This window comes from Schistocerca cancellata, chromosome 4 (genome assembly GCF_023864275.1).
Source record: "Schistocerca cancellata isolate TAMUIC-IGC-003103 chromosome 4, iqSchCanc2.1, whole genome shotgun sequence".
Classification (NCBI taxonomy): domain Eukaryota; kingdom Metazoa; phylum Arthropoda; class Insecta; order Orthoptera; family Acrididae; genus Schistocerca; species Schistocerca cancellata.
Genome location: NC_064629.1, coordinates 82853267 through 82876234, shown reverse-complemented (window position 1 = coordinate 82876234; position 22968 = coordinate 82853267). Strand labels below are relative to the sequence as shown.

The 22968-nt window shown below is 40.4% G+C and overlaps 1 protein-coding gene across 1 annotated transcript in view; it reads right to left on the bottom strand.

Moving 5' to 3' along the window:
* LOC126183871 (importin-13) overlaps nucleotides 1-22968 on the bottom strand; it is a 190990-nt gene that overhangs the window by 97294 nt on the left and 70728 nt on the right. Inside the window, exon 9 of the mRNA XM_049926165.1 lies at nucleotides 12955-13198. Within this exon, the coding sequence (XP_049782122.1) occupies nucleotides 12955-13198 (244 nt within the window). The remainder of the gene's footprint in view (nucleotides 1-12954; nucleotides 13199-22968) is intronic.

Genomic DNA, 22968 nt, shown 5'->3' with positions numbered 1-22968 from the left:
TTCAGTCAGAGACAGCAAAGGACTTGGAAGAACAGTTGAATGGAATGGACAGTGTCTTGAAAGGAGGATATAAGATGAACATCAACAAAAGCAAAACAAGGATAATGGAATGTAGTCGAATTAAGTCGGGTGATGCTGAGAGAATTAGATTAGGAAATGAGACACTTAAAGTAGTATAGGAGTTTTGCTATTTGGGGAGCAAAATAACTGATGATGGTCGAAGTAGAGAGGATATAAAATGTAGACTGGCAATGGCAAGGAAAGCGTTTCTGAAGAAGAGAAATTTGTTAACATCGAGTATAGATTTAAGTGTCAGGAAGTCATTTCTGAAAGTATTTGTATGGAGTGTAGCCATGTATGGAAGTGAAACATGGATGGTAAATAGTTTGGACAAGAAGAGAATAGAAGCTTTCGAAATGTGGTGCTACAGAAGAATGCTGAAGATTAGATGGGTAGATCACATAACTAATGAGAAAGTATTGAATAGGATTGGGGAGAAGAGAAGTTTGTGGCACAACTTGACCAGAAGAAGGGATCGGTTGGTAGGACATGTTCTGAGGCATCAAGGGATCACCAATTTAGTATTGGAGGGCAGAGTGGAGGGTAAAAATCGTAGGGGGAGACCAAGAGATGAATACACTAAGCAGATTCAGAAGGATGTAGGTTGCAGTAAGTACTGGGAGATGAAGAAGCTTGCACAGGATAGAGTAGCATGGAGAGCTGCATCAAACCAGTCTCAGGACTGAAGACCACAACAACAATATTAATTAATATATATAATTAATATATATTACAACAATGTAGAAATGTTTTGTGGGTGATTTGCTTTCTGAAAAAGAACAGAAATTCACCTGGTACCCAGACTGAAAGGACACAATGTTACAATATATAAATACACTGTTAATGCATGGCTGAACTGTTTGAAGTGGCTAGGGCACTACATGCCAACAAAAGCACTCCCTGTATAACCATAATCAAGCTTTCACCTACAGTCAACCACTCAAGCAATTTATGTGATTTGAATAAAAATAATTATTTACAGACTGACCTTGTTGACTGACAAATCACTCACTCATATAAATGGCAAACTTTATTCCCAGGCTTTCTATAAGGTTGGCAAGTGGGGAGTTTCATTTCCAGTCCTGTACTAAAGTGTTACCATCCTTTCTTATCCACAACTTTCAACTCAGGTTTCACCTAGTGTTATCAAACAGCCGAAAAATACTCTTCATACAATGGACATAAGCTAACACATTCACATCATCATCAAAAAAAAATCTCTAAAACCCTCTTCAGAAACATATGAGCAACTACAATGCAAATTCATCAGTACTTTCTGTAAGCGCCATTGATGATTCTGTAACTCAGACGATCTCTTATTCATGTTAATTACAGTTTTAAAACTTTTTACATTTATCTTCTTGTCTCATTTTCATTGATTAGCCTGTTTTACTGAAATATTACCATCCTTGCATTCTCCATCCTCTGTGAAACAATGCCATCCAAAAAGCTTACATGTCTAGAGCAGGACTGTGTTTCCTCATTGACATCGTCTGCGATGAAACTTCTTCCTCTTGCCTTCTTCCCTTTTGCTTTGTACTCTGTTTAGTTTACTGGCATAGGATCTGTGCACGGCATAATGTTTCACAACAAGTCGGATCAAAATGTAGCATGTTGTGTGAGAAGGTGTGCCGTCAAAAGTGGAAGAGCCTACACCGCAGGTACTAGTGAAATTGTCTATTATCACAGGTCACTTAGAGACATAACCAAATACAGAAAAGCCACAGATCACATGGACAGCACACAATGCACAGGGGGCACATTGAGCAAGCCTGTGTAAGCAGAATGTGAGGTGCTGGATGAGGATTCCTGGGACTTAAATGCTGAGTCTCTGTCACTCAGTCTATGTATGGCGTGAGACTTAATATTCCCTGTTGAACTTGCTTTGTAGGGCGATCAAGAAGTTTCCAAGAATGACTTACTGCCTCAGGCTGTTCACTACAAATTGAGTCATACTTCCATGTTCGCTGTAAATCCTAGTATGAGCTTCCTTTCCTAACTTAATGAGTTCTCTGGTTCAAAATTTTCTAACTTTCAGTACAGCACCAGCTTAGAGTTGGGTAAGCCAACTTTTTTCTAGAATTGTCCTCAGTCTCCCATCCAGAATCACTTGCTAACTCCTCTGTCACAGGGGAGTGTCGTAGTAGAACTGTTGCTATTCACAATATACATGAATGACCTTGTGGATAACATCGGAAGTTCACTGAGCCTTTTTTCGGATGATGCTGTAGTATATTGTGAGGCTGTAACAAAGGAAAAATGTACTGAAATGCAGGAGGATCTGCAACGAATTGACGCATGGTGCAGGGAATCAGGGAATGGCAATTGAATCTCAATGTAGACAAGTGTCATGTGCTGCGAATACACAGAAAGAAAGATCATTTACCTACAATGTAGCAGGTCAGCAACTGGAAGCAGTTAATTCCATAAATTATCTGGGAGTAGGCATTAGGAGTGATTTAAAATGGAATGACCATATAAAATTAATCGTCGGTAAAGCAGATGCCAGATGGAGATTCATTGGAAGAATCCTAAGGAAATGCAGTCCAAAAACAAAGGAAGCGGGTTACAGTACACTTGTTCGCCCACTGCTTGAATACTGCTCACCGGTGTGAGATCCGTACCAGATAGGGTTGATAGAAGAGATAGAGAAGAACCAACACAGAGCAGCGTGCTTCATTACAGGAGCATTTAGTAATCGCCAAAGCGTTACAGAGATGATAGATAAACTCCAGTGGAAGACTCTGCAAGAGAGACGCTCAGTAGCTCAGTACGCGCTTTTGTTGAAGTTTCGAGAACATACCTTCACCGAGGAGTCAAGCAGTATATTGCTCCCTCCTATGTATATCTTGTGAGGAGAGCATGGGGATAAAAATCAGAGAGATTAGAGCCCACACACAAGCATACCGACAATCTTTCTTTCCGCGAACAATACGAGACTGGAATAGAAGGGAGAACCGATAGAGGTACTCAAAGTACCCTCAGCCACACACCGTTGGGTGGCTTGCGGAGTATGGATGTAGATGTAGATGTAGAAGTAGAAGTAGAAGTAGAGGAGATGTCCAGATCATGGACATGAACATTTTCTATATAACTCATCTTTTCAGAATTCACAAAACTGGTGTACAAGACAGAGATCACTATGGTTCTCATTCTCAGTCTTATGTTACCTCTACAAGAACAGTTGTGATATGGTGTTTCTTTAGTTGTAATTAACCCAACTTAAGTTTCTCTCTAACTTGTAAATTATTCTTATTGTGTCATTTTGTAATGAAGTTTAAACTGTATCTAATTTGCAGTCAAGTAGTTAATAAAAATTGATTTAAGTTGCCAGTGTGACCTATAAAAAAAATTAGAAATCTGTTACTGCATTAACTACATTTTGTAAACATGAAATGCTGGTATGAATCTGTAACAAAAGTGAAAAGATTGTGTTCATGTATGACAGAACTCATTCTTTAACAACAACAGGAATCACTAATTTGCCAGAGCTGAAGCTGCACTCTTGGTGGGACCCATGGTAACAAGAATTTACGCAAGAAATTTAAGATACAATTAAAGATCATACTAGACTTTAGTTTCTTTCTGATACAAATTTTAGCAAACAGCATATATTTTATTTTAAGCCTTTGCAGCTTGTCTCCATTTTCTAGTCACCAAAGAATAAAACATGGAAATTTGAACAAGAATTCTCAATCACTGTAGAAAACTAGAACTTAATTTTCAGCTATGGATTTTAACAACCCTATTATATATCAAATATGTAAAAGCACAATCTCTCCAGGCATATTTCTGCACTACCAAATTTCATATTATATGCCAATAAAGACATGCAACAAATATGTTTGCCTGATTTTGATAACTGAAGATTTAACGGCATTATCCTGGTAATCAAGCATCATGTCACAAAAGAATGTGCATGTTTCTAAAATTTAGGATCCACTTTCTTACAGCACTAAACTTATTATGGAAGGAGATGTGCTTCCAAAAGTTTAATAATACACCTCATATGCAGTCCAAATTAAAACAGTTAAAAACTTCTACTTTCATTATTATGAACCATTTCTTATATTAGTATCACCAGTAGCAGAGAAAATTCTTTTATCATTCACAATAGTGGCCAACAGTAGTATATGTCCACTTTAAAAACAAATACAAATGAACGAAGGAGCGTGTATGCCACCTCAAAAACTCAAAAATTATTACTATTCCCATGCCACGAATGTAGCAGACACTGGTCTATAAGCACATAGTCCACTGTCATATTCAAGGGGGTTTTCTTTGTATATAAAAGATACACAACAATGTTATCACACGCAACAATGTTATCGCAACAGAGGTGTAATACACATGCACATGAGATGAAAACATTTCTCTGTCCTTCAGTAGCTGGCTGTGCCACAATCATTGTTTGCAGCCAACGACCTCCTGATCTCCATTAACATTTGAATACACGCACAACAACATTATCTTTCAACAGTCAAATCTGTACACAATGAATAGTAAAATGAAGCTTTATTTTGACTGTATTTTATTTATTGATTGTTTAATGTTTGATTAACTTTACCGTGGATATGTGCAGCCATTTTAATACTTAAAGGGCACTACAAACTATGAGAATAAACAAGGGCAACATATTGCCACATGCAGATCACACAAAACGTGTATCTAAAGAGTCTGTCCCACTCAACATGTTACAATCTTTATGATGAAAACAATTCACACAGCGCTACAGATCTAGACAAGTTACAGGACTCGCAGTGACAGAAATGAACTATAAGCACCCTAAATTGTCTATTCAGTCTTCATCTTCCTATTTTAAACATACAAAATAATAATGAGTAGAGATTTTTCCTTTTTCAATACACGAATAATGGAAGGTGTAATTACTGACAATGCAGAAGCAGGAGAATGCAATTTCCTACATATCCAAGATAAATCACAAAAACAGATTCACAACTACATGAAACCAGTATATGGGAAGGAAGCGCCACCATTTGAGAAGTTGTCAGCATCTCTCAATGTCTCTAACATAAAAAACTTTTCACAGATTATTCTGTTGTCACGAAGAAACTAACGATGATTTTGAAAACTAGGTATCAACACAGTACGAAATACAATAACTTACATCTTGGCAGCCAATTAGCCACTTTGACACAAGAAATAATGAAATATGAGTTTATCTTTATGAGCTGTACTAAGTGTTCCATCTCACTCAGACTACTCTCAACTTTACAAGTATCATGTGAATCTGGTTTTCTCTGGTGCTGTGATGGTAGTATCATGGTGCACTACTTACAATTACACCTAATACTCCATATTTACTCTTATATTAAACATTTAATTGGATTATACAAATAACTTAACTGAGGAAAAACAATGTACAGTCACAGATGAAATGTTTCAGCTGGCAGACATGCAGTGGCCAATGATGCCACCTTAAGAAGCAACAGAACAGACTAAACTATAAACTTCACAGACTCTTTGCATTCCTAAAAACGCACTAATATATTTTCCACTGTCTGGGACAGAAATTTTCACAAGAAAATGATGACCATGACACCAGAAATGAAGAACCACATACTGATGATATGCAAAATACAGTATTAACCGTTACTGTGCCTTCCATTGGTAGGGCAGTCTAAGAAAGAAGTTGAGTGTATAACTGCAAGTGACAGTTTATCAAAGGTAACTCTTCACTACATCCAAGTAAATATAGCTAAACAGCATAAACTCCCAATTCTGAGAACAAAAAATGAAAATCATAACAACTGTCCAACAGCAAACAGCTGTTGACTCATCAAGTAGAAGTCCACAACAAACCTGATATACATTAAGGTTCCCCTATGCCTGTAAACAGGACAGCACCCTGAAAACATTTACTACAACAGATATTATTGACCATGGTGGCACAGTGGTAAGACTCTCAACTCGCATTTAAAAGGGCAGTGGTTCAATCCCCATACAGTCCTACAGATTTAAATCTTCCGTGGTTTCCCTTCATCACTTAAGGTTAATCCCAGACTTGTTCCTTTGCAAAGGCCAAGGCTGATTTCTTTTCCTATCCTTCCCAAATCTGAGCTTGTTCTCTGTCTTTATTGAGCTCATTGGCAGGATGTTAAACCCTAATCATCCTTCCTTCCTTTGTTCTGGAACAGATATAGCAATCATTGACGTACTTCCCTCCTAGAACTTGCATATTTGCCACAATGAGGAATCAGCTGTTATATTTGCTTCATGAAGGTCTGCCATCTGATTTGGAATCAATGTGTGACTGATATCAGAGCCTATTCAACAGTGTGAAAATTTTGACTGGATAAGAATTTCTTCTGTGGTACAAAAATATAGAAAACACTGAGAAGAAGATCACTACTGTTGGACAGACAGTCTAACTACTTCCAGCCCAACATCCATAGAAAATCTGTTGTGTTTTGTATAACACATGATCAAAGCATCGTGATGAATTAGTGCAACATATGTATAGAACCGAACATATTCTGGAGGGCCTGTCATCACTGATGTATGGTTAGTGTTTCCCATCACATCTATGAGCATTAAATTATTTAACAAAATGTCTTTTTAGTGCCACAAGTACGTGGACAATAGTTATTATAAAGGTTGTCTTCCCAAATTTTGTCTTAAATGGAGAGAAAGTGTTATGCAGATGCATTAACTTCTGCTCAGTCTGAAAGATAAGATGAGCAATCCATATTTCACTGCCTGTGATAATACTGTACAACGCCTTGTCATCACCGTCAATATATCACTGAGGAAATAATAATGCTGCACACTTGCATTTTGTTGCTATTTGGATGTTAGATCTTAGGCACTCACTCAGCAGAAACAACAGTGCTTGCTAACAATTTTATACAACAAGCATCAGAATACCTGTGGGACATGACTGTCAATTCCCACAATGATAAAATGACTGTTCTCCATAATTTACTTCCACACCTGCTGCCCCATGTACTCTTCAGACCACGAACAGTTTTCCATCCTCCAAAAAACTGCCCTTGTGAGTAACACACCACCTGGTTGTGTACAATGTTCACACTAGATACAGCTGACAAACTTTGATTATCAATATGTTCTGTGTGTTTAAAAAATTTAGCCATTGTTAAACCTCGAGGTTACTAAGAGAAGGAATAAGAGCCACTGTTTTCACTCACTATAGCCAAGGAAACAGTTAGCAACTAGGAACTGCAAACTGTCAGTTCTGAATATCTCACATATGTACACTCGTCTTCTGCAGCACATGGTATCCCAACTTTAGGTGCTATGAAACACATTCATTCTGGATCACTCTCCAATACAACTGAATGTTTGTCTACAAAGCATTATCTAAACAGTTGTCTCAGCATTCCTTTTCTACCATGATTTGGAAAGAATTGAGGTTGACCCAAATGAGCAGTCACAGAAACTATAAAATGTAATATAGTGTAAGGTTTCTGCTGGGAAAGCGTACTTCAGCCAAGACGAAAAGAACTCTCATTACAGCATGTTTATCAGACTAATGATACCCACTGATTGGCAAGGCAATATTAAAAGATGAGAGTTCTAAATAGTAAAATACAGTGGAACTTTGATTTTATATTCTCCGAGTTTATGCTTTTTGCAATTCCATACCCAAAAATTCATAGCCCCTGTGAAAAATCCGTAAGATCAATGCTAAAGATTCCCTAATTTTACATTTCTTCCTAGTAAGGTTTACCTCAATTCTACATTCTTATCGACGTCTCACCTGACTTCATCCTGTTTTTTTCCTATTAACATTTGACGTGACTGAACGAGATATAAGTGCCACAAAAGACAAATGGTTCGTGCCGCAGGTGGTGGTGGTGGCGGTGGTGGTGGTGGAGGATTTGAGGGAATATTATTACATAACTGTGGAGAGGGGAGACATGAAGAGGAAATGCTGACATAATCTGTGATTGGACATTGCCAAAACAGCTTGCAATGCTTAACTTCACTGTGTAATTATGATAAAATTACTGCTACGTTGCAGCAGCAATGGAAAAACAGGACAGTTGATACGAAGTGTTCCGTAATGAGCCAACACGTGACGAACGGACCCAGCTGCTAGCTTTTCCTGTGTCACTTATAACTCAGTCTTTTCTTTTTGCATGTATTTGCAATGTATTGTATTCAGTAACAATATCGACCATCAACCTTTTAAATTCAAACACTGAGTCTTGAAGAATATGCTCAGTCAGAATCAAGGAAATTCTGGTCATTTCTGGTTAGTGATCTCATATTGGCTGGCATCTTGTTACAGCACCTAACAGCCAGCGCAGCCACCACACCACACTAACATATGTAAAATGAGCTCACCTGCTCGGTGTGTGGAGATGGAGTGGCCCTTTAATGATGGGAGTGCACGTAGGGATGAAAGCATTTTGTGAAGTGCTGAAAATATACTTTTTGTGTAGGTCATGTGCTGTGGCAAGATGCCACATGAGATAGAACAAGGGTTTTGTGACAGCACATTTTAAAGACATTCGTGTACAAATCTGACACGATACAATTGCAGCAACTACATACACTAGTCACATATATACATCGTATCACACACTGTTGATCATAAATATTGGCAGCAATCATAGAAAGCATGAAGTGAAACTGCAGGGCCTGAGCTTTCTTTTAAATTTACATTTTACACGGCACGCAGAAATTGACCGAGCAGACTTTTAATAAGCTTGTAACATCAACTGGGGAAGCAAAATCATTTTTCACATCTCTGTTTCTCTCATTGAGCAAAGGAAACCCATGCCCCACATATTAGATTCCAATGCCTTTCACCGTATTTCACAGTTTTCGGTTTAACTCACCATGTTCATCAATTTTTGCTTTTTCCTGGGTGCAAACAAAGGAAAGAGCTCTCAAAAATGTGTGTTTTGAAGTACAATTTGTGGTCGTAGCATGTTGGAAAATATGCTAAATTACCATGTACCCAGATAACAACTTCAATTTTTTGATGAATTTTTATTTGCTATTACACATCTGTGATTTTTTTATGAACTGACGAAATTCATTACCACACATTATTGTATAAACATTGTATTGTACATTTAACTTCCTTCACTTATACAGATCTTATACAGTTTATTGGAGAGGATCACGATTTTTAATCATATATGCCAATTACATATGCTTCTGATCGTATTTTGGAGGTTTTAATATATTCCTCAATCCTGCATTTTCCTCAATTTTGCATTTGTTACATCTAGACATCACAAAACGTATACTGGGGGTTTCACTGTATTGTGTTCTTGCAAAGCAAATGATTTTTTCTTGCTTTCTTTTACTCTGTAGTTTGGTTTAAATAGTCGCCACTAAATTCTTCAAAAATTAATACAAAGTGTGTATTATGACAAATGGGTTCTCTGTCTGTTAAGGAAAATTGCATTATAGTGTGTAGTAACTGACATATACCAGTGAAATTACTCTTCTTTTGTTTTGATTTCAGTGCTTAGTTTGGTACCATGCCAAGAACAAAATTTTACAATGTACATTGTTAAACATTCCTAAATCAAGTAATAAATCACATATTTCCACCTTTCTACTTAAGAGTTACTTAACAGTTGCATTATGAGTACACTTCTAGTGTGCTAAGATGGAAGAAGTTCCTAATGGAGCAAAAATGGTTTACAAAGCAATGGTGGATGGTGACCATGGAGATTTTTGGCCAATGATGACTAATATATTTATGAGAGTGCCTCAGGACACAGGCATGGCTCATCCAATATGCAACACTGTTGAGAGGCTTGTACAGTAATTTACACAATCATCTTACTTTTTATGATTTGACTGCAACCTTATTACTTGATTCTTTTACTCAGCTTCTCTAAGATGAGGCTTATGGAACACCATTGCATAAGAAAAAACTGTATTTCAGATTTTTAACCAGAATATTCAGACAGCAAAGGACTTGGAAGAGCAGTTGAACAGAATGGACAGTGTCTTGAAAGGAGGGTATAAGATGAACATCAACAAAAGCAAAACGAGGATAATGGAATGTAGTCGAATTAAGTCGGATGATGCTGAGGGAATTAGATTAGGAAATGAGACACTTAAAGTAGTAAAGGAGTTTTGCTATTTGGGGAGCAAACTAACTGATGATGGTCGAAGTAGAGAGGATATAAAATGTAGACTGGCAATGGCAAGGAAAGCGTTTCTGAAGAAGAGAAATTTGTTAACACTGAGTATAGATTGAAGTGTCAGGAAGTAGTTTCTGAAAGTATTTGTATGGAGTGTAGCCACATATGGAAGTGAAACATGGACAATAAATAGTTTGAACAAGAAGAGAATAGAAGCTTTCGAAATGTGGTGCTACAGAAGAATGCTGAAGATTAGATGGGTAGATCACATAACTAATGAGGAGGTATTGAATAGAATTGGGGAAAAAGAGGAGTTTGTGGCACAACTTGACAAGAAGAAGGGACCGGTTGGTAGGACATGTTCTGAGTCATCAAGGGATCACAAATTTAGCATTGGAGGGCAGCGAGGAGGGTAAAAATCGTAGAGGGTGAGCAAGAGATGAATACACTAAGCAGATTCAGAAGGATGTAGGTTGCAGTAAGTACTGGGAGATGAAGACGCTTGCACAGGATAGAGTAGCATGGAGAACTGCAGCAAACCAGTCTCAGGACTGAAGACAACAACAACAACATATTCAGTAGCCACAATGCCCTTGCAACTGTAAGAAAATAATGTGCCCCAAAACTGATTGGATTATTACTACTGTTTGTGGATGTAGTCAATTGGTGACTACACAAACACCAAATCTAACCATCTAATTCCTTTTCCTCACAGGCTTATGACTTTCATTCCACCTTTGTTCAAAAGGTTTCAAATATACTGGTATGTCAATGTGTTCTTCCACCAATCAGCGGTGAGAAGTTTTCCACTTCTCTTGAAGAGTGAGTAGCCTATGTGCCAACATTCTCTGATTCAGTCTCTTCAAGAGTCTGTAAAAGGTTAACTTCCTCCTCTGCACTGAGGTTATGCTTCCCATTAGTGTAAAGCCTTCAGAAAACTTCTTGCGCCCTAACATATTTCTGCAAAATTTTCTTATGTTTTCTCAACTGAGAAGTTTAGCTACGTCTATGCACCAAAGAGGCCCTTTAGCCTAACCAATGCACAGTACAGCTGCCATTTTTGTCCAAGTTGATGTATCTACATCTACATCTACATCCATACTCCGCAAGCCACCTGACGGTGTGTGGCGGAGGGTACCTTGAGTACCTCTATCGGTTCTCCCTTCTATTCCAGTCTCGTATTGTTCGTGGAAAAAAGGATTGTCGGTATGCCTCTGTGTGGGCTCTAATCTCTCTGATTTTATCCTCATGGTCTCTTCGCGAGATATACGTAGGAGGGAGCAATATACTGCTTGACTCTTCGGTGAAGGTATGTTCTCGAAACTTTGACAAAAGCCCGTAACGAGCTACTGAGCGTCTCTCCTGCAGAGTCTTCCACTGGAGTTTATCTATCATCTCCGTAACGCTTTCGCGATTACTAAATGATCCTGTAACGAAGCGCGCTGCTCTCCGTTGGATCTTCTCTATGTCTTGTATCAACCCTATCTGGTACGGATCCCACACTGCTGAGCAGTATTCAAGCAGTGGGCGAACAAGCGTACTGTAACCTACTTGCTTTGTTTTCGGATTGCATTTCCTTAGGATTCTTCCAATGAATCTCAGTCTGGCATCTGCTTTACCGACAATCAACATTATATGATCATTCCATTTTAAATCACTCCTAATGCGTACTCCCAGATAATTTATGGTATTAACTGCTTCCAGTTGCTGACCTGCTATTTTGTAGCTAAATGATAAAGGATCTATCTTTCTGTGTATCCGTAGCACATTACACTTGTCTACATTGAGATTCAGTTGCCATTCCCTGCACCATGCGTCAATTCGCTGCAGATCCTCCTGCATTTCAGTACAATTTTCCATTGTTACAACCTCTCGATACACCACAGCATCATCTGCAAAAAGCCTCAGTGAACTTCCGATGTCATCCACCAGGTCATTTATGTATATTGTGAACAGCAACGGTCCTATGACACTCCCCTGCGGCACACCTGAAATTACTCTTACTTCAGAAGACTTCTCTCCATTGAGAATAACATGCTGCGTCCTGTTATCTAGGAACTCCTCAATCCAATCACACAATTGGTCTGATAGTCCATATGCTCTTACTTTGTTCAATAAACGACTGTGGGGAACTGTATCGAACGCCTTGCGGAAGTCAAGAAACACGGCATCTACCTGTGAACCCGTGTCTATGGCCCTCTGAATTTTTTATGAATCACAGCACAGTTTAAAGGCTATTTATCTTCCTTTTTGACGAAGCTTCCATTGACTGCATTTAAGATCTCACCAGGTATTCAAATTTCTCAGCCCTCGAAATATTTCTTCTATAGTTTGTATGTTCAGAGTCCATGCTTTATATTTTATGTGAACATGTGGTGTCTAATACTTCAAAAGAACAGACACCACGCAGATCCCACAGCTGTAAAACACTATATGTAAATTGACATGGGATCACTGCTGTCAGCTACAGTGGAACATTATTTTTTAACTGCTACAATATCCATTTGTTTGTCGACTTGAGACAGGTATGTATGATAATGGTAGGATAAACTGAAGCATGCAGATGAAGGGAAAAACTCTTTGTTAAAGATGTAGAAATGCACTATAGGTAAGAGTCATCTATTACTGCAAAACAGAATTATTGCACTGTTTTATTAGTGGATCTTTTCATAATCCAAACTAAGCTTCAACCAGTGTGCTAAAACACATACAGATGAAAAAACAATTGCCAATTTTGTCAAAGCTAACCAACCGAGATTCTAAAATAATCTGAACAACAAAACACATTAAGACTTACCCATACAGTCGATTGCTGCATTAAAAACTTTTATATTACTCTTGCTAATCGGTATGTTTTGTAGAATCATAAAAAACGACCCAATCTGTGGTTTCACATTTGGCACCAATTCTGCAATAGCCATCCAAGCATGCAAATTTGCTTCAACAGGCTGCCACGACTCTTCAAATTCTGTAGCTCTTGCAGAAAGGTCATGAAGGAGTAACTCCAGAATTTGATCATGTAGTATCTGATAGCAATACATCTGTAACAAAAAACTACAGTCATTAAAGATTAAAAGCACCATCAGTAGAATAGAGACACTATCACAGTCATGTACAAAACATAGAACACATCAAGAACATATACAGTCACTCTCAAAGAAAAAGATGATGAATTTGTCGATATGTTGCATTTTGAAGAGAGATGAAATCAAAAACGTTTTTACTCAACTCAAACAATGTCATAAACATGACATTTTAACCAATAGGATAGCGGGAACAATGGGCAGAAAGTGCTTCTGAGCCTAATACAGGAAGTAGTGATATCCAACTTTTGAGGTACCTACTTTACTCACTCGACAACGTTAGACGTCAACTGGATATTAAGAGATCTGTCCCACCAGGAAGGTACATCACACAATTAAATCTGAATTTCTTACACATCAAGATCCCTTCCGAGCAATCACATGAATGATTTATGACCTAAAATAAAAACTGAGTGCACGCATACCTATTATGTAAATTTCTCCCAAATTTGAACAGCAATACCACATTTTTAATTCTGTCAACTACTCATCACTATCTTTAAGTTCAATGACCATCTTCCCCCCTAACTATTATTTACAAAAAATCTATATGTGATTGAGAGCATCTAGACATACATTTCAAGCAGAATTTACTGTATCATTGTAATCAATACCACCAGAGTCAGCACCTGGCAATAGTTGGTAACACATCGCAAGACTTCAGCGGACACTGATAGCGCACGCGAAGGACGACATTGCGACCACTGACCCACACCTACAGATCCTGGCTTTCACCTGCTGCTAATAAGAGTGACCTCTGCATATTGGTTAAAGCACAACCCCAAGGCAGCTAAAGTTCAGTTCAGTTGATCGTGGGCTGGAAAACGGACATCAAGCCCTGCTTATAGACTGTTGTTTTGAGTTGATGTATTTTGCTGTGAACCTTTGACTCAGAATTTGGATTTTACTTCAGGACTGATTCAAGTTAAGTAAAGATACATTTACCGACTATTGGTATGGAATAATAATTTGCCCATGTGCAGATTTCTAATGGCAATAATCAACTGCTCCACTACTTCTGGCCACCTCTGTTCCTATGTAGGTATCCCACAGAGGGATATCACAGAATTATTGTGCATATCTTCTCTGTTAATTGGAATGGAAATCAAACTTAATATCGCAATCAGAGGGAGAAAAAAATCTACTCACTGAGCGGTGGCAGGAGAACACACATATAAAGGTACTGAATTTTTTGAAATTTGCAAGCTTTCAGAGCCAGTGGTTCCTTCTTCTGACAGAAGGGTTGAAGGGGAAGGAAAAGGGCTAAAGGAAATGGGGACAGTCCAGAAAAGTCACCCAGAACTGCGGGTCAGGAGAGACATACTGGATGGGACGAGAAGGACAGACTGACTGTTGGAGACTACACAGGACGAGATTTAAAAAACTGAAAGCTTTAAGGTGGATGAAAGGGTAATACACAAGACAGAGATTATGGGTTAAACATCGTACACAAGTTAATAAAAGAGGAAAGCTAAGTGCTTGTGGCAGAGGTGGGAGGTGGAAAAAAATAGAAAGGTTAGAAAATAAAAGATATAGAAAACTAAATGGGAATGAAGAAAGGAATAGTTACTGAGAAGAAATGCTGAAATGGAAAGAATTGCCATAAATTAAGACCAGATGGGTAGTGAGAACCAAGGACATGTTGTAATACCAATTCCCATTTGCGGAGTTCTGAGAAACTAATGTCTGAGGAAAGAATCCATACGATAAGTGTGGTGAAACAGGCACCCAGGTTACAACTGCATGTTTTAGAGGACACACTGCAATAGCATATTGTGTGTTGCCAGTATACACCCTCTGCCTATGCCCATTCATCCTTATCAAATAATTTGGTGGTAGTGACGCCAATGTAAAAAGCCAAACATAACAGTTGGTACACAAGATACCATTTCGAAGGTGGCTCTCCCTTTGATAGTATATGTTTTGGCAGTTACAGGTCTTGTATAGGTGGTGGTAGGAGGGTGCATAGGGGAATTCTTACAGTGGGGACAGTCACAGGGGTAGGGAACCACAGAATAGAGAAATGGGTGCAGAAGGAGCATGCAGCCAACAAGGGTCCTGCAGAGAATGGGAGGGCAAAGGAAAGCAATTCTACATGTGGTGGGCAGAATGTCAGACAGAATGGACCTCATTTCAGGACATGATTTTACAAAGTCACAGCCTTGTCTAAGTAGGTGATTAATACATTCGAGACATGGATAACAGTAACTATAGATGCACACCTATGTTTTGAGGGCTCATCAGTACCAGGATTGGATGCAATGGCCTGGATAATCTGTTTTTGAACAAGGCGGGTGGGGGGTAATTACATCCAGTGAAGGCTCAGGTGAGAATGATGGTTTATTGGTGTAAAGAGCCTGCATCTAAACAAATAAGTTTGCCTCAAATGCCAAGGCTTTATGGGAGGGAAAGTTTGACACAGGAAGGATACCAACCATCAAAATGCAACTCCTGTTGTTTGTTAGTAGGCTTAATGTGTATAGAAGTGTGTAGTTGACCTCCAGGGAGGAAGAGGTCTACATCAAGGAAAGTGGCATGGGATTCAGAATAGGACCATATGAAATTTAATTGGGAGAATGTATTTAGAGATTCCAAGAAGAATTATAACAGGTGAGCCTCACAATGAGTCCATACGGCAAAGATGTCATCAATGTATCTAAACCAAACCAGGCGCTAAAAGCTTATGGATCCCAGGAAAGCCCCCTACAAGTGACACGTAAAAAGATTGGCAAAGGAAGGAGGCATCCTGGTTCCCATGGCCATGCCCCCATTTTGTCTGTATGTCTGCCCCTTAAAGGTAAAGTAGTTACTGGTAAGTATAAAGCTGATTAAGGTCAGCAGGAAGGACATCACAAGTCTGGAATCAGCTGGGCACTGATTGAGGAAATATTCAGCATTTTACCACTGCCACCATCTCTTAACACTCCCATCTCTAACACTTCAAACCCTCTTCTCTTGCCATGATGAATCCCATCGCATATTACATTTAGTCTTTCTGAAAATATGCTTTTATACTACCAAACATAAGGCCCCACACTTTGTTTCTTGGAACCAGGGAGTTGCCCACTAAAGGCTATTACCGACAGTCCCTGTTTCTGGATGTAACCCTACTCTACACCAGCCCCTTTTACAGTTTCAAATACAGCAATCTCTTGCACTTACCCTGCTAATCTGTGACCTATCTGGCAATTTCCACTCAACCAGACTCACTCATCCTGTCTAGTAGGTCTCTCCTCCCTGCTGCCAGAAGAAGGAACCACTGGCTCTGAAAGCTTGCAAATTTAAATACCTTTATACCTGGTGGTTATAATTAAACTTTCCAAAATTTAACACGTTATAACACAGAAATTAATTACCATATGAGTACCAAACTTGGTAGCAATAATGTCCACAGTACAGGGTGTATGATTTCCATGCATCAGTGTGCCACTGTCCAGTTACAATTATGGCCACCAGGTGCTGTGATCAGTCATCGTGATTCATAGTCCCACACACCTGACCAGTCACAGTGCACTTGTTAACATGTCAACATGAGTTTGGACAAAAGGAGCAGGACATTATTGGTGAAGCTCTGTTATCAAAACAACAGTAATGCTGCAGCTGCACTTCAGGAATATCACCGGCTGAAAGGATTATGGAAGGGTCTTCTTTCTCCACCTGCTGTGCAGAGCATGATGAAGTAGTTTAAATCAACTGGAGAACTGGGCATCGCTCTGGGAAGAGGCAAATGACCGATTGCACCACAGGTGCTTGATGAAATCGCTGATGCTATGGCGGACAATGCTGCACCCAATACCAGATCATCAGGCAGTGCGCGTGCTGTGCCACGACAATTGAGCATTCCGTGGTCCACTGTATGGAAGGTGCTTCGAACCGTTCTCAAATGGTATCCATACAAGATACATATCGTACAGCAACTTCCACCACAGTACACACAACAACGTGCTGACTTCGCTCTCCACTTTCTTTCGAGCATTGAAGTTGATGAGGGCTGCCCTGAACCATCCTACGGACAGATGAAGCTCATTTTTCTCTGACGGGTAAGGTAAACACACACAATTGCTGAGTGTGGGGATCTTCACCTCCGGTCACTGTACATATAGTTCCTCTGTATGGTGAATGTGTCACACGTGCACTGATGCGCAGCATTTCAAGAGAGGTAGGCAGCACACCTATGGATATGCTTCGTTCTGCTGTGCAGAATGCATTCTGCACTTTCAGACTCTTCTGGAGACTGATGGGCACCATATTGAGTCCCTTTGTAGCAGTAATGGTACCAGTACGTAATGGTATGATGTACCGTAGCAGCACATTAGTGTTTCAACTGAATTGATTCTGCGTTATTTCTCTTCCCCATGTCCTTAACTTTAATGCTACCAAATTTGATACTCACATTTCCCATGTTATAATGTGTTAAATAGGGAAAGTTTAATTACAACCACCTGGTTTGTGTACTCTCCTTTCATCACTTGGTGAGTACACTTTTTATCTATCGAATTACATTATATTTTCAAAAACTGATTATTTTCACCAAACTGATTATTTTCATCAAACTTAATACTGTGGTAGATGACAAAATGTGTGAGAGAATTCTTCATTATACCCAGCTCCAGCAGCAACTTGTGTCAACACAGTTGCTAGACAGCCAATTAATAATATTACTGTAATAAATATCTGTAGATTGTCTCAGAAATATAATTTATACTGATCCTGATGATGAGCTACTGCATGCATCTCATCTTGTGACATGGAATATGGTACTGAACTAACTTTTTATGACCATGTCTACTCTGGAAGGCATGCTTCCAATCACATGAGTAAATGTCTCATGGAGAACAACAGGTCATTCTTCCTTTATAGATAATATGAGTGTAGGTACCAAGATTGACTTTCTGTAGTGCAATTTGAAATCAGCATTCGCAGACATCTTATCCATATTTTGGTAATGCCAATCCACAACAGATAAGTGCTTTTTTTCAGTCCATAAGCTCTAAACCTACAGTATGAACGAGCAACCTATGTTTTGATACTCATAATGTTAATATCGGAACTGTTAACTGTTTGTAATAAGCTCACCAGACAAAACATTAGTTACCCTGCATAAGAGCACACTGGCCGATTTGCAGCACTGCTGATGGTGTAGAACCGGTACCAGATGATCATGTGACCCTGCAGCACAGACAATAGTGCTCTAACTAGAAACACCAGGAATATCAGAGCTTTAAAATAAACACAGTTTTTGGGTCATGGCGTGACATGAAGAATAAACTGGATGTAGTTACACTTATCAAATACATTGACAACTGAGAGCCCGGAGGCCCACGTACGGACTTATAATGACGCCTTCTCCATCTGCTGCCCTCCATCTGCTGCCACCAGGTTCATGCTGCACGTGCTTGGCATAACAGGTCATTGCGGTCAGTGACTCGCCTGCCCCTGGCAGCCACCTTGAGTTACTGTAGACACACCATTCGAATGTTTCCGCACACTGCGTTTGCAATAGTGACCTGACTTATGTCCGCTATAGATAGTAGGTGTAGCAACCAGCGAGTTGCTATGCACCTACTTCCTTGTAAGGGAAAGGACCGTGTGTCACTGTCCACAAAAGTGATTGGAATGATGGCAAGTCCACCATCCATGGACCCCGAGACAACTAGTGCACACAGTCAGCAAGAGGGAGGCAGCAGCTATCTGGATGTTGGCGCAATGATGACTACAGTCTGGAGAGGAGAGGCTCCAGCGATGGAGACCCAGATTCCCAATCAATGCAGTGGGCGGTGCCAGCACTGGTCACAAGAAGTAAACTCAACATCTGTGCTCACAGAGCCTTGATCGCCAAATTAGGAGAGCACAGCCAGGTCTGCCTGACTCTTGGAGCAGCCAGGGCTGACTAAGAAAGAGTTGACTCACCCACAGCCCTAGTATCCAGCCCTCCATCCATCCTGGGACACAACTGATTCTGGTGGCATGTCATGAGTCGATTTCCAGTGCAAATCATGAAGACCCAGCAATGCATTGGCCCAGACCAGCGTGTTGGGCACAAATGTCAATGAAACCAGAACTGCTGGGAGACACCTGCTTTGTAGCAAGAGGTTGAGTAGCATCTGCAGCTGATGACCTCGCAGGAGCTTGACAGTATTTTTGGCCCCAATTGGCATCATTCTGTACGAGCTTATAAAAAATGTGAAATCCTTCTCAGCCTAAAAATCTTCTACATACTTGCGCATCTATGTCATAAATGTTTGGTCATCGTGTTCTGCCTCACTGTTCAACTATGGAACTCTAATGTGGTGAATGCCACTGTGTGTACAAAGGCCCTTGAAAAATTGTACCACAAAGTGAGTACCGTTGTCTGAAACTGGGGTGTAAGGCAAGCCTTCTATGAAGAATATCTTCAACACGAACTTGACAGTTGCATCTGCTGGTGCAGATATACAACAAATGACATAAGTAGAATGAGAAAAAGCATCACCTATCAACAACCAAAAAGTGTTTGGACCAGCAAAATCAATGTGGACTCGTTCCCAAGGTTGTGTGGATGCCAGCCATGGTGATAAAATACTGTGAGGCACCACCTGCTGATCTGGAACTTGTGGAAAGGTGTCACAAGGTGTTCCATCTCCTGATCAATTCCCACTCAAAACACATGGTGGTGCGCCACCAGTTTCGTGTGAGACATCTTGCAGTGACACTGGTGTAATAAGCAGAGGGCCTCCAGCCACAGAGCTGCTTGAACCACGATGCGTGGTGTAAACCCATCCATCAAAAGGAGAATAATGCCATCCGTGAGGGAGAAGTCATGGTGCAATGCACAAATATTCCGAAGCATGTCCACTACCCGGTCTGGCAGATGGTCAGGTCAACCCTGTTGTATCACGCATACGACCCGCTGAAGCACTTTATCTGCCACCACAGCAGAGGCAATATGGGATCTGGTGATAGTGAAGCTATCCAATAGTGAAGCTATCCATTGTATGTCTCATCTCCACATCAAATTGAAAACAAAGCCGTTCTTCCTAGTCGAATGTGGAATCAGGGCCCATGGAAAGCCAGAACAGAGCATCTGCATTTTCATGTTGTGAAATGGAATACAAATGGATCCTATGAGTGCACCAAGACAAGCGCACAGCCCACCGCAGAAAATGGTGACTGCCTTTGTCCAGTAAGAATGCCAAGAGGCTAAAAACGGAAACCAAGGGTTCATGGTTGGCAATTAAATAAAACTTTTCATCAGACAAGAACACATGAAATTTTTTTAAGGCACAGACAATATCAAGAGCTTTTTTTTCCACCTGAGAATAACATTGCTAAGCCAAGTTGAGCATTTATGGCAGGCATTAGATTGTGCAGAGCCATCTGAATGGTGCTGGGGCAGGTACACCCCCATCCTGTACTGCGACGCATCTGTAGCCAGGGCCAGATCCTTGCCTGATTGAAATTTCGCAAGACATGGTGTTGACTGGAGACTATCCTTAAGCTGCCCAAAAGCACACACACAGCCTGCAGACCAAACAAACGGAAGCTGCCCAAAAGTACACACACAGCCTGCAGGCCAAACAAAAGGAAGCTGCCCAAAAGCACACACACAGCCTGCAGACCAAACAAAAGGAGTATGTTTCCGAAGCAACAGATGCAAGGGGTGGGCGATAGTGGTCGCTCTGGGAATGAACTTCTGATATTATGCCACTTTGTCAAGGAATGCCTAAAGTTCTTGTAGATTAGACAGATGGAGAAAAGCCATAACAGTGGCAGTGTGTTCTCCCATGGGGTACACACCCTGCCAGGAAATTTCATGGTCCAAATAAACAATGGAAGGCTGGAAAAAGTGAGACTTGGTGAGATTACATTTGAGGTCCATGGGCTGTAGAACACTAAACAAAGAGCTTACATAGATGATCCCCTGTGGGTAGCACCCGTCATGATGATATCGTCAAGATAGTTGATGCACTGAGGGACCACCAACATAATGTGTTCTAAAAAATGTTGGAAGATGGCAGGCACACTACTGACCCAAAACTTAGTTTTTGACACTGGTAGTGGCTGAAAGGCACATTAACCACAAGCAACTGTTTTCTTTTTTTTTTGCCTCATCCAACAGAATCTGAAGGTGAATACCTCCTCCAGGTGAGGTAGAGGGTACATGTCTGCGACTGCCTGTGCTTTAATGGTGACCACAAAGTCACCACAAAGATGAAGTTGACACGACAGCTTCTTTACAATCACTATGGGTGTGGCCCATTCACTTGAGGAGATTGGTCTAATCACTCCCAATGACATTAAGCGATCCAGCTCCATCTTCACCTGCTCACATAAAGCTACCGGCACTGGCCGCACCCGAAACAAATGAAGGCGGGTGGAGGGTTTGAGGGTGATGTGTGCTGTGAAATTGTATGCACAACCTCACCCTAGGGCAAACAGATGCGGAAACTGAGAACATAAAGAATCCAATTCATGATACGGCACTTGGTCCAACACCGGATGCACCACATCCGTAACAGAAAAACCAAAAGTAGCAAAGGCATCTAACCCAAACAAATTTTCAGTACTCATATCATTAGCCACCAAGTACAACACAGAACGGAACTTGTACATTGATTAGAGCATGAATTAGCCAAGAATAGGAATCTGCCATTTGTTATAGCTTACCAAGTGAAACTCCCATGTTGAATTGTAAGTGTAATGACTGATCTTTCACCTGCACTTCAATGAAAAATTTGTTCTGGCCTGCAGACAACGGTAAACGCAACAACAAAACAGTGTGAATGTCGATATCCATTGATTTCTTTAATGACTCATGAGGGAGGTGGGATGGAGGGGGAGGGGGAGGGGGAGGGGGAGGAGGAGGGGGAGGGGGAAGGGGAAGGGGAAGTTAGAGATCAACATACCATTGCTGTGTGACCATTTTTGTTTTAAATTTATAGCAGGAGCCCCACTGCTTTGGGCAGGCCACCTGCCCGTGCTGTACAAAAGAAGAGGGGCACGAAGGAAGTGGCGTTCACTGTTACTGCTACCGACACATTTGGCCACATCGGCCAGGTGGGCTTGTGTATAATGTGGCCGAGTTCCTCTTCCCCCAACATGCTACTCTCCACATGCTGGGGCTGCATGCTCTCAACAATGGTGACATCACTCCAAGTCTCTCACTGACGGAAAGCAGTGTGGGAGATCTCCAATGACTGTGCAATATTCGAAATCTATTCCAATGTAAGGTCCTCCAGCTGAAGTGCAGGTTGATGCACCTTCGTATCTGTGGTCAAATGAATGATAGCTACCCTGACCATCACGTCCACATAACACTCTTGAGACAAACTGACACTTACGATTGAGGCCGTGAAGCTCAGGCACCCAAGCACGATTCGACTGCTGTGGCTGTTTGTGATGTTAATAGAATTAAAAATGCGCAGTGATCACAAGCTTATGCTTGCGATATAGGACGACACCAAACAACACAACTGTAATCACAAAGTAGTTTACTTTGCAAGAGTTTTTGTTTATTTATTCAAAACATGAAAAAATAAGAATATCATAACAGCAAGTTATTTCTTGGGCAACCCACTGGCAGTAGTTTCCGAATACAGTAGCTCGCTCTGCAACCTATAGCCTGTTCTGTATTTACCATGGATGCTATCTGTAGCATAAGTGGTAATCTTTCCTCCAATTAATAATGGGACTCCGCAGTGTAACAAGTGCCTTCTCATAAAGCAGTACTTCCGGTCACTGCTATAAAC